Below are 14,120 nucleotides of genomic sequence, written 5' to 3'. Positions count from 1 at the left end.
GCGAAGAACCCTCAAACTCCCAGGCCTCTGGTAGAGGACCTGAGATTGAGGAAGACACACACACACCCCACCCATAGGGGTGAGAAGGGAAATTATATATACAGTGGGTACGGAAAGTATTCAGACCCCTTTAAATTTTTCACTCTTTGTGTCATTGCTGTCATTTGCCAAAATCAAAAAAGTTCATTTTATTTCTCATTAACGTACACTCAGCACCCCATCTTGACAGAAAAAAACCAGAAATGTAGAAATTTTTGCAAATTTATTAAAAAAGAAGAACTGAAATATCACATGGTCATAAGTATTCAGACCCTTTGCAGTGACACTCATATTTAACTCACATGCTATCCATTTCTTCTGATCCTTCTTGAGATGGTTCTGCTCCTTCATTGGAGTCCAGCTGTGTTTAATTAAACTGATTGGACTTGATTAGGAAAGGCACACACCTGTCTATATAAGACCTTACAGCTCACAGTGCATGTCAGAGCAAATGAGAATCATGAGGTCGAAGGAACTGCCCAAGGAGCTCAGAGACAGAATTGTGGCAAGGCACAGATCTGACCAAGGTTACAAAAAAATTTCTGCAGCACTCAAGGTTCCTAAGAGCACAGTGGCCTCCATAATCCTCAAATGGAAAAAGTTTGGGACAACCAGAACTCTTCCTAGACCTGGCCGTCCAGCCAAACTGAGCAGTCGTGGAAGAAGAGCCTTGGTGAGAGAGGTAAAGAAGAACCCAAAGATCACTGTGGCTGACCTCCAGAGATGCTGTAGGGAGATGGGAGAAAGTTCCACAAAGTCAACTATCACTGCAGCCCTCCACCAGTCTGGGCTTTATGGCAGAGTGGCCCAACGGAAGCCTCTCCTCAGTGCAAGACACATGAAAGCCTGCATAGAGTTTGCCAAAAAACACATGAAGGACTCCCAGACTATGAGAAATAAGATTCTCTGGTCTGATGAGACCAAGATTGAACTTTTTGGCGTTAATTCTAAGTGGTATGTGTGGAGAAAACCAGGCACTGCTCATCACCTGCCCAATACAATCCCTACAGTGAAACATTGTGGTGGGAGCATCATGTTGTGGGGGTGTTTTTCAGCTGCAGGGACAGGACGACTGGTTGCAACTGAAGGAAAGATGAATGCGGCCAAGTACAGAGATATCCTGGAAGAAAACCTCTTCCAGAGTGCTCAGGACCTCAGACTGGGCCGAAGGTTCACCTTTCAACAGGACAATGACCCTAAGCACACAGCTAAAATAACAAAGGAGTGGCTTCGGAACAACTCTGTGACCGTTCTTGACTGGCCCAGCCAGAGCCCTGACCTAAACCCAATTGAGCATCTCTGGAGAGACCTGAAAATGGCTGTCCACCAACGTTCACCATCCAACCTGACAGAACAGGAGAGGATCTGCAAGGAAGAATGGCAGAGGATCCCCAAATCCAGGTGTGAAAAACGTATTGCATCATTCCCAAGAAGACTCATGGCTGTACTAGCTCAAAAGGGTGCTTCTAATCATTACGGAGCACAGGGTCTGAATACTTATGACCATGTGATATTTCAGTTTTTCTTTTTTAATAAATTTGCAAAAATTTCTACATTTCAGTTTTTTTCTGTCAAGATGGGGTGCTGAGTGTACATTAATGAGAAATAAAATGAACTTTTTTGATTTTGGCAAATGGCAGCAATGACACAAAGAGTGAAAAATTTAAAGGGGTCTGAATACTTTCCGTACCCACTGTATATATATATATATATATATATTGTGTGTGTGTGTGAGGGCTGTCAGTCCATTAAAATATTTAATCACGATTAATTGCATGATTGTCAGGAGTTAACTCATGATTAATTGCACATGTTTATCTGTTCTAAATGTATCATAAATTCTACTACTAATCATACTCTAATCAACATGGACATGGATAAACATGGATGCTTTATGCAAGTGTATGTTTATTATTAGTGAGGCTGCCTAAACATACAGCATAAAGAACATAGACTTTTTTTGTAGATATATTTTTCAAAAACTTGGTCATGTCTATTAATCACATGAAAAAAAAAACGTAGAAAAAACATAAGTTCCCATTATTTGTTTTTGTTTGCACTGAGCCAGTTGCTCAAACGGACAAGCCTGTTTACATTTTCAGATGACAGGGCAGCTTGCTTTTCTTAGCAACATGCCCTGCCCTGAGTATGTGGAGGGCAATGGTTGCTAATAACTAAGTAATTATAGTAAAAGTCCGCCTGAAAGATAAAATCAGTCTTGGCACAGCGTTATATACAATGACACATTGCCTCCAGTTTAATTTTAACAAAAGTGCACAGGTTTGTGGTTGGGGAAGTACAGTCTATAGAAAAGATGTTTCAGAAAAAAATACAAGATACACTGAGATGAAATGTAGAGATTATACAATGGATAATTGTAATTTTAAAGCAATTTAGCAAGGTGATAAGTTGGTATGTAGTTGAGAAATGCTATAAAAATGTAAAATACAAATTATATACAGTAACTCAAATTTGCTCCAATTTTATTATGGTTTTCTCAGTGAGATGGATATGGAGTATGGAGACAAAGATGACATGGAGGATAAAGGATTCACCAGCTGGTCAGAGGACCACAATAGGAGACGAGAAGGGAACGTGGTGAGTGTTGAAGGGTTAGCTTACAGGGGAGTTGGACCTGCAATCCTGCACCTATAAGTACTGTATGGATCACAGTGACTTGTGAAGTTTTTACCTTTTTTTTTTTTTTTTTAAGGGACCAAGGAGAGGAGCTCCCTTTAGGCTGAATGTCGCCCAACGAAGGAACGACCGTGCTGGGAACCGACCAGGACAGATGAGGCGTCAGAACAACCGCAGCAACCCTGCAGGTAACTTCTGCAAACTAAATGATTAAAGTGCTTAAATTGGCATTAGCCCAGAATATCCAAGGTGCTATAACTTAATATTTTAAGCCATAAGCAGGATGCTGGTGGTACTGAGCTCCATATTCTGAATTTTAGAACTACAGCACAAAATATACTCATCAAGCCACTTTATTAGGTACGCCTGTTCAGTTGTTTAACACAAATGACTGAGCCAGTCACATGGCAGCAAAACATTTAGTCATGTCGATGTGGTCAAGATGACTTGCTGAAGTTCAAACCGAGCTCAGAATGGGGAAGAAAGGGGATTTAAGTGACTTTGGATGTGGCATGGTTGTTGGTGCCAGACAGGCTGGTCTGAGAATTTCACAAACTGCTACATCTTTAGGGTTTACAGAGAATGGTCTGAAAAGAGAAAATGTCCAGTGAGCTGCAGTTGTGTGGACAAAAAATGCCTTGTTGAGGTCAGATGAGTTTGGGCAGACTGGTTTGAGATGAGACAACAGTAACTCAAAATAACCACAACATGTCAAAACTTGAAGCAGATGGGCTACAGCAGCAGAAGACCACACCTGGTGCCACTCCTCTCAGCTAAGAACAGCAAACTGCAACATTCACATGGTAGGGTCAGAATTCGGCATAAACCACATGAAAGCATGGATCCATCCTGCCTTGTATCAACGGTTCAGGCTGCCGGTGGTGGTATAATGGTGTGGGGGATTTTTTTCTTGGCCCTTTGGGCCCTTTAGTACCAATTGAGCATTGTTCAAATGCCACAGCCCACCTGAATATTGTTGCTGACCATGCTGATCCCGGTATGACCACAGTCCAGCAGAATACACCTTGTCACAAAGCTCAAATCACCTGACTGGTTTCTTGAACATAACATTCATTGACATCATCATGTCAATATGAACCAAAATCTCAATGTCAGATTCAACAAGATGTTGGAAACATTCCTCAAAGAATTAAGGCAGTTCTGAAGGCAAAATGGGGTCCAACCCTGTACTAGTAAGGTGTACCCAATAAAGTGGCCGGTGAGTGTATAAGCGCACCAGTTAAAGTGCCATGCAGAGCAAAAATTCGTATTTATACCATCTTAACTGTATTACTAATTAATGCTTTGTAAATTAACAAAAGTAACAATATGCTGTTCTGTTTTAAAGGAATAACTTAGTACATTGACCAACAATAACATTATGACCACCTGCCTAACTCTGTGTATACAGGAGTCAATGCAGCAGTAGGTTGGCACTTGTGTCACTCTGCAGTTCACTGTGCCTCTTCTGTGAATCAGTTTGCTTCCATAGTTTTACTGTCAGGAAGAGAAACACACATTTGTCCACCATTCAGTGAAAAACATATCAAAAGGAGAGAAAACTGTGATCATGAGGATAATTTAGAGATCATTTTTCTGTCCCCGCTCTAGTTGTGATATCACCACTACAGCCACTGAATGTTTCTCTTCATAGAGACCAATGTAGATTATTTCAAACATTACAACAGATTCAAACAAAATTGGATTTTTTGCAAAGTATAAATGAAATTTGAAAGTTTAATCAACAGTAGGTTAACCTGGTCACCAATGAGCCTTGGACGTCCATGACCCTGTCATCTGTTCACTGTTTGTCCTTCCTTAGACAACTTTTGGTCAGTACTAACCACTGCAGACCAGGAACACCCAACAAGATCTGTAGTTTGGGAGATGATCTGACATAAATTATTATAGTATGGACTTTGTGAGAGATGCTCAGATCTTTAGGCTTGTCTGTATAGCTGCGAGTTACAACAAACTAAAAATTAAATTTAGCTTGAGGTTGATTTAGGTCTGTGCTAAACAAATTGTGTATACCAGCCACGCACAGAAAGGAAGTGTAGGTGTTTTTGCAATTTAGGTGATATGAAACTCTGCTACAAACACTACATGAAAACAGTAGTGTTTAAGATTGTAAAGTTTGGGCACATTTGCAACCTGAGCATGTGAAGGAAATCAAGCCACTCAGCTGGAAAAAAATGCTAGAAAATGTAATATAATCTTTAACTCTTGACATTTACTGGCAACTCATTTGGTCTTTGTTTTCAGTTGATCAGTAGTAGAAGGGATTGTCCTAAGCACTAGTTCTTAAACAATATTGTTTATTATCCATCCAGACCTTCTTAGTCTGTTGATCATTTATAATAGCTCATTAGAAATCTTCTTGGCCTCGCCATTTTGCAACCTAAACCGTTGAGTGTCCACTAGAGGCAGCTCAGTACATTCTGCCTCTGTTCAACACAGTAAGAATCTGACTGAATGTGTCCTGTTTCCTGTTGTGTAACTGCTCTTTCCGTTGAGTCTTTGACATTGTGACCTGCTGATTCTTTAAGCAGCCGATCAGATCAGCTCCTAACCGTTTATAAGCTCCTCCAGTCCCTTCGTCTCACATCCTCTTTCATTGTTACCGTTTGTTCTTTCTGTACTGACCCACCTGTCAAATATGACCCGAATTTCTCTTCTTTTGGTCTTTTTCTCCACTAGGTCCTACCTGGTGATCGGACAAGAAGATTCTCTTTGGAAGTTGGCGATTTTTTTTTTTTTTTTTTTTTTCACGACTGATAACACTTGGGAAAACCAGCACCTCATAAGAAACACGTTCTTCTTTTGGGTTGAATTGTGCCTGTTTCTGTATCTGATCAGCAGCACAGTGTTGATGAAATACACTGTGAAGAAGTCTCTGCTCTTGTGGAGAGTTTGTGAGCGATGGCAGCAGACTAACTAAATCTGATTAAAGTGAACGTGAAATGTTGATATCTGCAGTGCTGGAGATTTAGGTTCCACACCTTTGTGATCTGTTCCCACCAGTTCTTTCCATTTTTACTGACTATTGTATTTATATGATTGATGATGTATCATCACTTTTTTTCCATTTAAAACTATATTTGTATTTTTTTAAACTAAGAAGTTTCCGTTATTTTAGGATGATGTTGATTGAACATCTACAGCTGCATCATTAGAAATGTGATGTTGTACTTGCACTATGCTTGTGTGAAGACAGCTTTCTTTTTTTTGTGCATTATCACATCCTACCATCCAGTCATGTGCATGTCACAGTGATGGTTAAGCAGGTTATTGATGTAGTTATGTTAATGAACATACTGTAGATGTGATTCCTGCAGTTTTTTTTTTGTTTTGTTTTGGTTTTTTTTTGCTTTGCCTGTTTATTTTTTCTTTTCGTGTCCTTTTAGTTTCTTTCCTTGTACTCTTTTAATTAATCTCCACAGTTAAGGATTTTGTGATGCTGTTCTCACCGTCACTGACACATGGTACATCATGATCGTGGTTACCCATTACTGTGTCAAAAGCTTTGCCTTTTTTATTTCATCTGAGTTTGGTTGTTTCAAAGTCAGCCCCTTTTCTTAGTGGGAGTGACTTTTGGTTTGCAGAGAGAATAAAGTGTCTCAGTAAGCCACGAGTGTAAGAATGTGACAGTCTACACAATACTAGGTTTCTTTTTTTCAATTTTATTTACACCGTTGCTTTTATTTTGTTGATGTACCAAATTTGAAAAATTGCCATTTTAAACTAAATTCTGCACCACATGATTTTCAACAGATGAGGCAAACGCTCATGTTTTTTACCTTGCTACAGAGTACCGTCTATACAAATTTTAGTTAAAAATATCTCCAAATGTTTTGCTTCATCCGAGATCCTAAGATATTCAGTTTATGGCCGTGATGTAAGTCTTCACATTTTGGAAACTGGAAACACAGCTGTTCATTTTTGCTTAAAATGACTCAAAACTGACAAAATCTGCATACAGGCCATGCATTTAGTCAGTGGATTCATTTCCTGTTGATTAAGCAATCAGTTAATTCAAGATGAAGAGTCGTTTTCAGGTGTCAGATGTTCTTAGGAAAACTTTTGGTACCTTAGTCTCACCACTTCCCTGTTCAGTCACAGAGTAAATGTTTACTGTTTGAAGGTGTAGTTTTGTCAGGGAATCCTCAGTGTTAGTCCGCCAGGCTTGTTTTTCCTGTTCTGGACATTAAAAGCAAACTTTTTTTTTTGTCAAGCTTGTAGTTAAATGTACATGATTTCAAAACTAAATGCTTTAAAAAGAAGTTTGTCTCACACAACAAAAGCTACTTTCACATATGTTCAAAATATTTATTTCAAGTATTGGATAAAAATACATAGTAAAAAAGACAAAAGTTTAGCTTTTTAACTTGGTGACATTTTTTGTGTCTGTTGCCTTTAAAGTACAGAAACCCCTTCATTTGTTGCACCTGGTATCAATAAATGTCATTTGTAATGCATTAAATCAACATTTTGTCCATACACGCAGTAACACATGGTGTCAAAGGTAAAAGAGTGTTTGCTAATTTATTAAAAAAGAAATCTTATTCACAAAAGCACATCCCTTGTCCAGTACTTGGCAGGCGTATTAGTTTCCAGTGAGCTTTGCACACCTGGTCATCCCGTTCTTACTGACAGATCCTCTCACTCTGTCCCCACCTCCATCTCTGCAAAAGCTGAGGCTCTGGAAGATGTTCAGTTCTTGGTCTCCTCCCTGACTGAGGCACCTCTTGTTTGGTTACTCAGTTTTCCAGATGGCTGACTCAGAGGATTTCTGGTGCTTCCAAACTTCTTCCTTTTCACAGCAGTTGAATCCACTGTGGTCCTGACAACACACTTCGGAAATAGTTTTCAATTTTGTCCTGAATTATATCTTACCACAGCTGGATCGCAGAGGTCTACAAAAAGTTCCTTGGACTTCATGTCCTGGTTTTTGTCTTGACATGAAGCATGACATGTGGGAACCTTATAAACAGTGTCTTTCTGAAATACACGCACTTGGTTCTAATGGGTCAGATATATTTGTGAGGTATAAATTTCATTAAGGCTGAAAATGCACTTTTATCCACGTACAACTAAAATCTGTAACAAATTGTGCAAAAAGTGAAGGGGTGAATATGTTCTGAAGCAACAGTGGCTGCTTAGTTTTGTCAATGGTCACAGCTTATGTAAGGTTACTTAACTGAAACTAAAAGCTCCTAAACGCTGTTTAAAATACAATGAACTTATTCTTCTGAAGAGTTCCAAACATTACCCTCTACTGTTCTTTCGTTTGACATTTTAAATATGTAAAAGTCACAATTTACAACATAAACAGACTTCTTATAGCACAGCAGCATAGGGCCCGTTACATACTGCTGCAGACAAACCTCATAGCAGCTCTCGACCTAGCAGTCACCAAACTTGAGTTTTTCAGACTGATTTGGTTCAAGGATTTTGGGCAACTAATTCACGTTGGTCGAGGAAACTCAAAGGCTCGAGAACTCCTGAGGCAGAAAAGACAAAAAAGCTGGGTTTTTACTAGTCCTTTTTGTAACTTCACTGAAACAGACCAACAAATTTCTGTTACATTTCTATTGCAAATAAAAGAAACTATACAAACACATACATATGTTGTGGCCATCTTAATTCAGGAGTCAGGACAACATTTACAGTTGTGTTGGCATGTTAAACCATGTTGGTGCCTCTGTCTATATACATTAGTCTCTTTATCGGATGTGAAAGTGAATGCCAACAACTCTGCTTTTAGTTCATTCAACATTTTGATTGTTTTCCTCTGCTGTGCGAATGTCCTGAAGACTGACTGGCAGATGTGTAGTACTGACAGTTTCCCTACAGTGGCATGTGAATTCTTGAGGCTGAGCAATTCATTAAACCATGATGCGACTCTCCTGCAGCAGCTTTTCTGCAAATCTTTCTGCAGGACATCCTGATCTCAGGTGAACATGCGCCACAAGCATCTGCTTCTCAAAAACCCAGTCAGTGCCTGCAGAGACTTCAGTCTATGTATTGACATCCCAATAAGCAGGAATTATCCACAGTTGGAGCACCTTCATAATAAATGAGAAGGCTGCAGCTCCTCCTTTAGGGCTCCTTGAGGGCCGCCTGGGGCCAGGAGACCCTGTGACACTCAGAGAGGATCTGGGTGTTGGTTACCAGGGTTGGGGATGAGTTAGTATGTGTTTCCATGATGTGGTCTGGGCGTCAAATGTGGGAGTCACAGGGGAGAGGGCGAAACACCACCTCCACGTTCTCCTCCATGATAATGTCAAAACGACACATCAGAGGTCTAAAGGAGGAAAACATGCTCGTTAACATGTCAGCAACTGTTTCCTTCATTCAATCTGCTGCTATTTTCTTAATTATTCATGTCGCCTACAAAATGTCTTATTTATCTGGTGCTACTGCTGGGTCTATGAAGCATTGATTATTGTCCATCCAGACCCCTCAGGTCTTTTGCAAACCTGATCTGGTTAATGTTGGTCAAGCTTGTGGTCCTCAGAAGGGCTTATCTTAGCACTTACTCTGTAGTAATCATTCTCCACTATCTCCACTGTTAAAGAGAGGCTCAGGTATTTTTAAAATTCTGTTATGCTTAAAAAGGTACATTTGACTTTCTTGTCTTGAGCATATAAGCCCAATAGTTGAGCAGTAATTATGTGTGTATATGCTGTATAAATGTGTGTGTGTGTGTGTGTGTGTGTGTGTGTGTGTGTGTGTGCGCGCGTGCGCGGGGGGTTACTCTGGTATGATGTATTTATTTTATTCCTGCTATGATTTTATAGCATCAGTTTTTATGATCTTATCTGTGGCTCTAATGTGGGGCACCTTGAGTTGCTGCTGTGTAGGTGAAGCTGAATTCTTGGAGCTAAAGCTCGGCTAACCCATAATGGTTCATTTTTACATGTGTGCCATAGAGCTGTTCAGAATAAACATGACAGCAGAAAAGTACTCCTCCGGTTGAGTTGGGACATTTTTTCAGACTTGTGTTAAATTTTAATGGAGTGAGAATCTTGAGGAAGGGACTTAAAACCATCTAGATCCCTCAGTGGGATTTAACCTTGCCATTGAATCAAAATAGGGTTAAATCCATTTGTTTTGATCACTGTCGATCTCTTCGCTCTGCAACAGCAGCAGAAGGATAAAATGAATGTAGACTTGGTTTAAGCTCAATAAAAAACATACTCCTATTTTTACTTGCTGATAAATTCAACCCAAGCTCTGATAAACACTGACTTGTGCTTCCTAGTACAGATAAAGCTTTGAACATGTTAGTTTGAGTGCAAAGTTACTTTCAAAGTGCTTTTGTTAGTAAGAGCTACTCGATTGAGTTTTATTACACTAAATATTCTCATTTCATTATTTTTGACTTGGTATATTACCACCCTATCCAGAATTTCCCCTGGTTACAGGTATGGTTTAATAATATTAAATTTAAAGTGAATGTAAAATATATTCACATCTGTTTTGAGAAAAGTAAAACAGCCTTTTCCTCTGTACACAGAAGGATAAAATGAATGTAGACTTGGTTTGTAGACATATGACTTAGCTTCACACACGTCTCAATGGATTGACTGTACTAAATTTGTAGTCACATATTCCAAAATGCTGCTTTTTCAAGATGGTTAATTAGAAGGTTAATTTATGTCTACATTTAAAAATTAGCTCAGTGCTGCGATAAGCGTGGTCTAGTGGTTGTAGAGGTCAAAGGTTAGACACCGACCACTGTCATGTGGTCCTGGGAACAACAGTAGCTTTGGTTTTGAGTTTGTTGTGTGTTCAGATGAGCGACAAAACACAGAAAAATCTGAGGGTGTAGACTAAAAGTGCTTGGTTTTGAGTTTAACAAAGAGAAGAACATCTAAATATGATCACAGTCCAGTAATGAAGAGCAGTGTTTGCAAATGTCTGACCTGTCAGGGTGCTCCAGAGGTGTGAACCGTATTTGCAGGAGTCTGATTTTGTATCTCGGGCCAATTACGTTGCCGGTGTTGATACGCACAGAGATCTTCTGGATGTGCTGCACATCTTCATCGAACTGGGCCAGCAGCAGCGTGGACGTGTACTGCTCGAAACGGAAGAGCTTACTGGGAGCAAAGAGCAGGAGAATTGAAGTAAAAATAAAAATTTTTAGCCTTAGTTGCAGCACAGTGGTAAACCTGAAAAATCTGGATTAGAACATTAGTGTGGGTGCATACATTTTATTTAATCCTCAGTGTCACGATATTAGACTGATTACATCACACATTAATTCATGAATTTTGACCAGGAAAAGCTGCTGTGACCAAATATGAACAACACTGATAAAGTAAAGTTTAGGTTGTCAGGAAGCATTGCCTGTTAATTTAAGATCAATTAAGAAATGGTTCATCAAAAACTTCTACATTTGGTAATTATGTAACTGCATTTAGTCCTAGTTTTATGATCCTAATCAGACATTTCTTTTCTTAAAGCCAGATGTGTTTGGTTTCTCTGTGTGTCCAGATAACAGAGGTGATTCACTGACAGACTCACTGGTCTATCCGGGCCTCTGTGAAGGTCCTTCCACTGTGCAGCCGGATGTAGATGACACACCAACGCAGGTACTGGTTCCAGGTCACCATGTCCACTCTGTAGCTCAGCTCTGAAAAACACAGGACACACACAGCATTGTAGCAGGCAAACTACTGCACCTCGCCAGAAAAGGGGCAACAGTATATGGCAGCAGCATGGGGCAGTGACAAACAGCTGCATTCAAAATGAACAGTTTCTACATTTTCCACCAGCAAATCACAGAAACACTCACATCCTGTTAGATTGGATCACAATTTAATAAACTGTCTGTTGGGGTTATAAGGACAAAAGTTCAAATTGTTGCCATTGTGGAATTAGATCTGAAGATAGGATGTTTATGTGAGAGGTCTGTTTCTCCAGCTGACCTCCATAACCTTATGACCCATGATGAACTGAAGTTTTATTGCACCCAAGTATCCTGTGTCTGGTTTTGTTCCCCACTATACAAATAAAGGACTGCTAAGTGAAAAGGGGAGAAGGGTGAAAGTCGCATGGGGAGAGAAGAAAGTCTCTTCTCTCCGTTTGCAACTGAGGCGTTTTCACTTGCAGACAGATACTCGGTACAAAGTTGTCGTGTGTTTCATTGCCTTCAGGGAAAAGAACCATGTCAGTGTAGCGTAAACCTGACACTGTCCTTGAACAAACTGTTTCTATTCAGCGCCAAATGGTTGTTGATTTAATGACCTTTACATCTTGGTCACCTGAGGCGTTAATGTCACTTAATACTGATTAAATCAGTAATATTCATATTGTAGATTAGAGCTATCACCAACTGGCTACAGCGTGGGGGCTATCCCTAAAATAAACTAATCTAAAAATCTCTAAAGTGAGTTGACCACACATTTAGTCAACAAGCAGAATAAACCTTCATAATGAAACCAATTATTTTTTACCTAAACTAATGGATCAGAATGTCCCTAAATATTTTATGAATAAACAACCTTCATGCATTCAAAATGAACATAGTTGCTGCTCAGTTCAAGGTGTCCTGATCACAGTCTTATAGATGTCTAATTTGTCATTGTAGTCTATGAAGAGGGCCCCAAGAAGGTTCTTCCACCCATCCAGTCATAAAGTTAAATCCACCAAATGTCCAACCATGGACAAACAAAAGCAGCACTATCTGCACAGCTACACTCTGCTAGAGTGAGAAAATCTGTTTTCCTAACTTGGATCAGTGGAGCCTGTAAACTTACTGCTGCACTGCTGCTGATTGGCTTAAATGTTGAGCCTGTCAGTAAAGCCACAGCAGTGTGTGGCTTTGAAAATTTATTTAAATTTTAAATTTAAACACAACTTTTAACAGAGAGGTGCACCGACTGTATGAATGTAGGTCACAACTCATACAACAGTTCATTTTGTTGCACAATGTGTATGTTTTCTGTGACTCTTGTGAGGTTTTGTGTGAGCAGGTGGACTCACTCCTGTAGGGCAGCGTAGCGGTGGTGCTGAAGAAGACTTGGGTCTGTCCAAGTCGCAGTAGAGTCTCCCGCCACCGGCTGACATCATAGCCTGCAGGTGGGACCATACAGGTGATCAGACACAGGATCTACATTGGTCATAGTGAGAGCTCAGAGTCCATGCCGTGAAGTTTCACTGGCCTCCAGTGCAAATTACACCTCATAACGGAGACTGTCTCTTCACCAGTAAGAAAACCAGTGAACAGGGTTGTCACATACTATCTCTTTAACGTCTGTGGACCTTTGAAGCAATCAAGTCTTCTCTAGCCTGGTGATGGAGGAAAAACAGACAGAAAAACTTATTGTATTTTAAGATGTTGCCACATGTTGCTGAAAAGGCCATGTGGTTTTTGGCCTCATAGTTGTGTAGCTGCAGTCAATCTGGATTTTGTGTTTAGTTGTGAAAAACTGCCTTGAGCTTAAAGGTTTAATGTCTACAACTTTTTATTGATGTTATCTTTCTCAGCTGTATTGACATATTGAGTTAATACCAATGTCTGGTCTTCATTTCAGAGAAGTGGCGGCAGTGGAAATTTGTTTAATAAGAACCTTGGTAACATCATGAATACAAATTCTCCTCCACTGTGCGCAGGATGAGACAACCTGTTTTATTCCTGTTCCTGCTGGTCACCACTACTCTACTTGATTAAGGTCGTTTCACCACCTACCAAGCACAGGGCAGGGAGCAGGTTCAAAGGCCTCACACTGCAGACACCGGCCATCCAGGAAGTCGCTGTAGGACGAGCAGGGGTAACCTGTGAGGCTGCAGGTTCGATTCAGAGCGCACAAGAACAGAAACACTGAGCGCTGGTGGTCACATACAAAGTAAGATTTGCCTGCAGGAGAAAGCAACAACACTGTGTTTATATGTTAATGAGGGTTTGTGAGTGCATTTTATTCTGTTTGTTTGTGCGCTCACCTGCAAAGATGGTTTTGGGACACCCTGGCTGGTCGGCTCCACCATTGGCATAAAAATCAATATGACCGTGAGCTCCTCTCAGTCCAAATGCTGCACAGAGAAGATAAATCAGAGGCAGAGTGTACATGGTCACTGTCATGTTGTTAGGCCCCGAGATCTGTTTTCTGTCTGTCTTTTATTTTGGTAAGTTTCCTGTGTTCCGGTTCTGTTCAGTGTAATCCTAGGTAGCTTTGTGTTTCGTTTGGTCATTAGTAAGATTATGTTCACCTGTGTTAATTAGTCTTTAGTCCTGTGTGTATATATATCCCCTGGCTTCCTTTGTTCCCTTCGGAGCATTGCTAAGGATGATGCTAATGGTTCTGTGGATTACCTTTGATCAAGGAGTGTGTTAGTTTTTGTTTCCCTGCCTGTCCGTTGAGTGGCGGAGATAATCTGTGTTCTGTGCCTGAGCCTGGAGATCCAGGTAATAAAAGCCTTTTGTGTTCCGCACGTGG

General features: G+C 40.2%; 2 protein-coding genes across 2 annotated transcripts in view; one reads left to right on the top strand and one right to left on the bottom strand.

Moving 5' to 3' along the window:
* Positions 1-7,152, top strand: part of LOC113129687 (BCLAF1 and THRAP3 family member 3) — a 39,639-nt gene extending 32,487 nt beyond the window's left edge. Inside the window, exons 9-11 of the mRNA XM_026305715.2 lie at positions 2,541-2,637; positions 2,753-2,864; positions 5,377-7,152. Of these exons, the coding sequence (XP_026161500.1) occupies positions 2,541-2,637; positions 2,753-2,864; positions 5,377-5,390 (223 nt within the window). The 3' untranslated portion in view covers positions 5,391-7,152. The remainder of the gene's footprint in view (positions 1-2,540; positions 2,638-2,752; positions 2,865-5,376) is intronic.
* A 1,538-nt stretch (positions 7,153-8,690) lies between these two features.
* Positions 8,691-14,120, bottom strand: part of lipib (lipase, member Ib) — a 28,225-nt gene continuing 22,795 nt past the window's right edge. The window contains exons 5-10 of the mRNA XM_026305740.1: positions 13,627-13,716; positions 13,376-13,543; positions 12,670-12,759; positions 11,209-11,317; positions 10,608-10,781; positions 8,691-8,983 (exon numbers count right to left, since the gene is read on the bottom strand). Coding sequence (XP_026161525.1) covers positions 8,899-8,983; positions 10,608-10,781; positions 11,209-11,317; positions 12,670-12,759; positions 13,376-13,543; positions 13,627-13,716 — 716 coding nt within the window. The 3' untranslated portion in view covers positions 8,691-8,898. The remainder of the gene's footprint in view (positions 8,984-10,607; positions 10,782-11,208; positions 11,318-12,669; positions 12,760-13,375; positions 13,544-13,626; positions 13,717-14,120) is intronic.

The sequence above is a fragment of the Mastacembelus armatus genome, unplaced genomic scaffold, assembly GCF_900324485.2.
Source record: "Mastacembelus armatus unplaced genomic scaffold, fMasArm1.2, whole genome shotgun sequence".
Taxonomy (NCBI): domain Eukaryota; kingdom Metazoa; phylum Chordata; class Actinopteri; order Synbranchiformes; family Mastacembelidae; genus Mastacembelus; species Mastacembelus armatus.
This window is presented reverse-complemented; position numbering and strand designations above follow the sequence as displayed.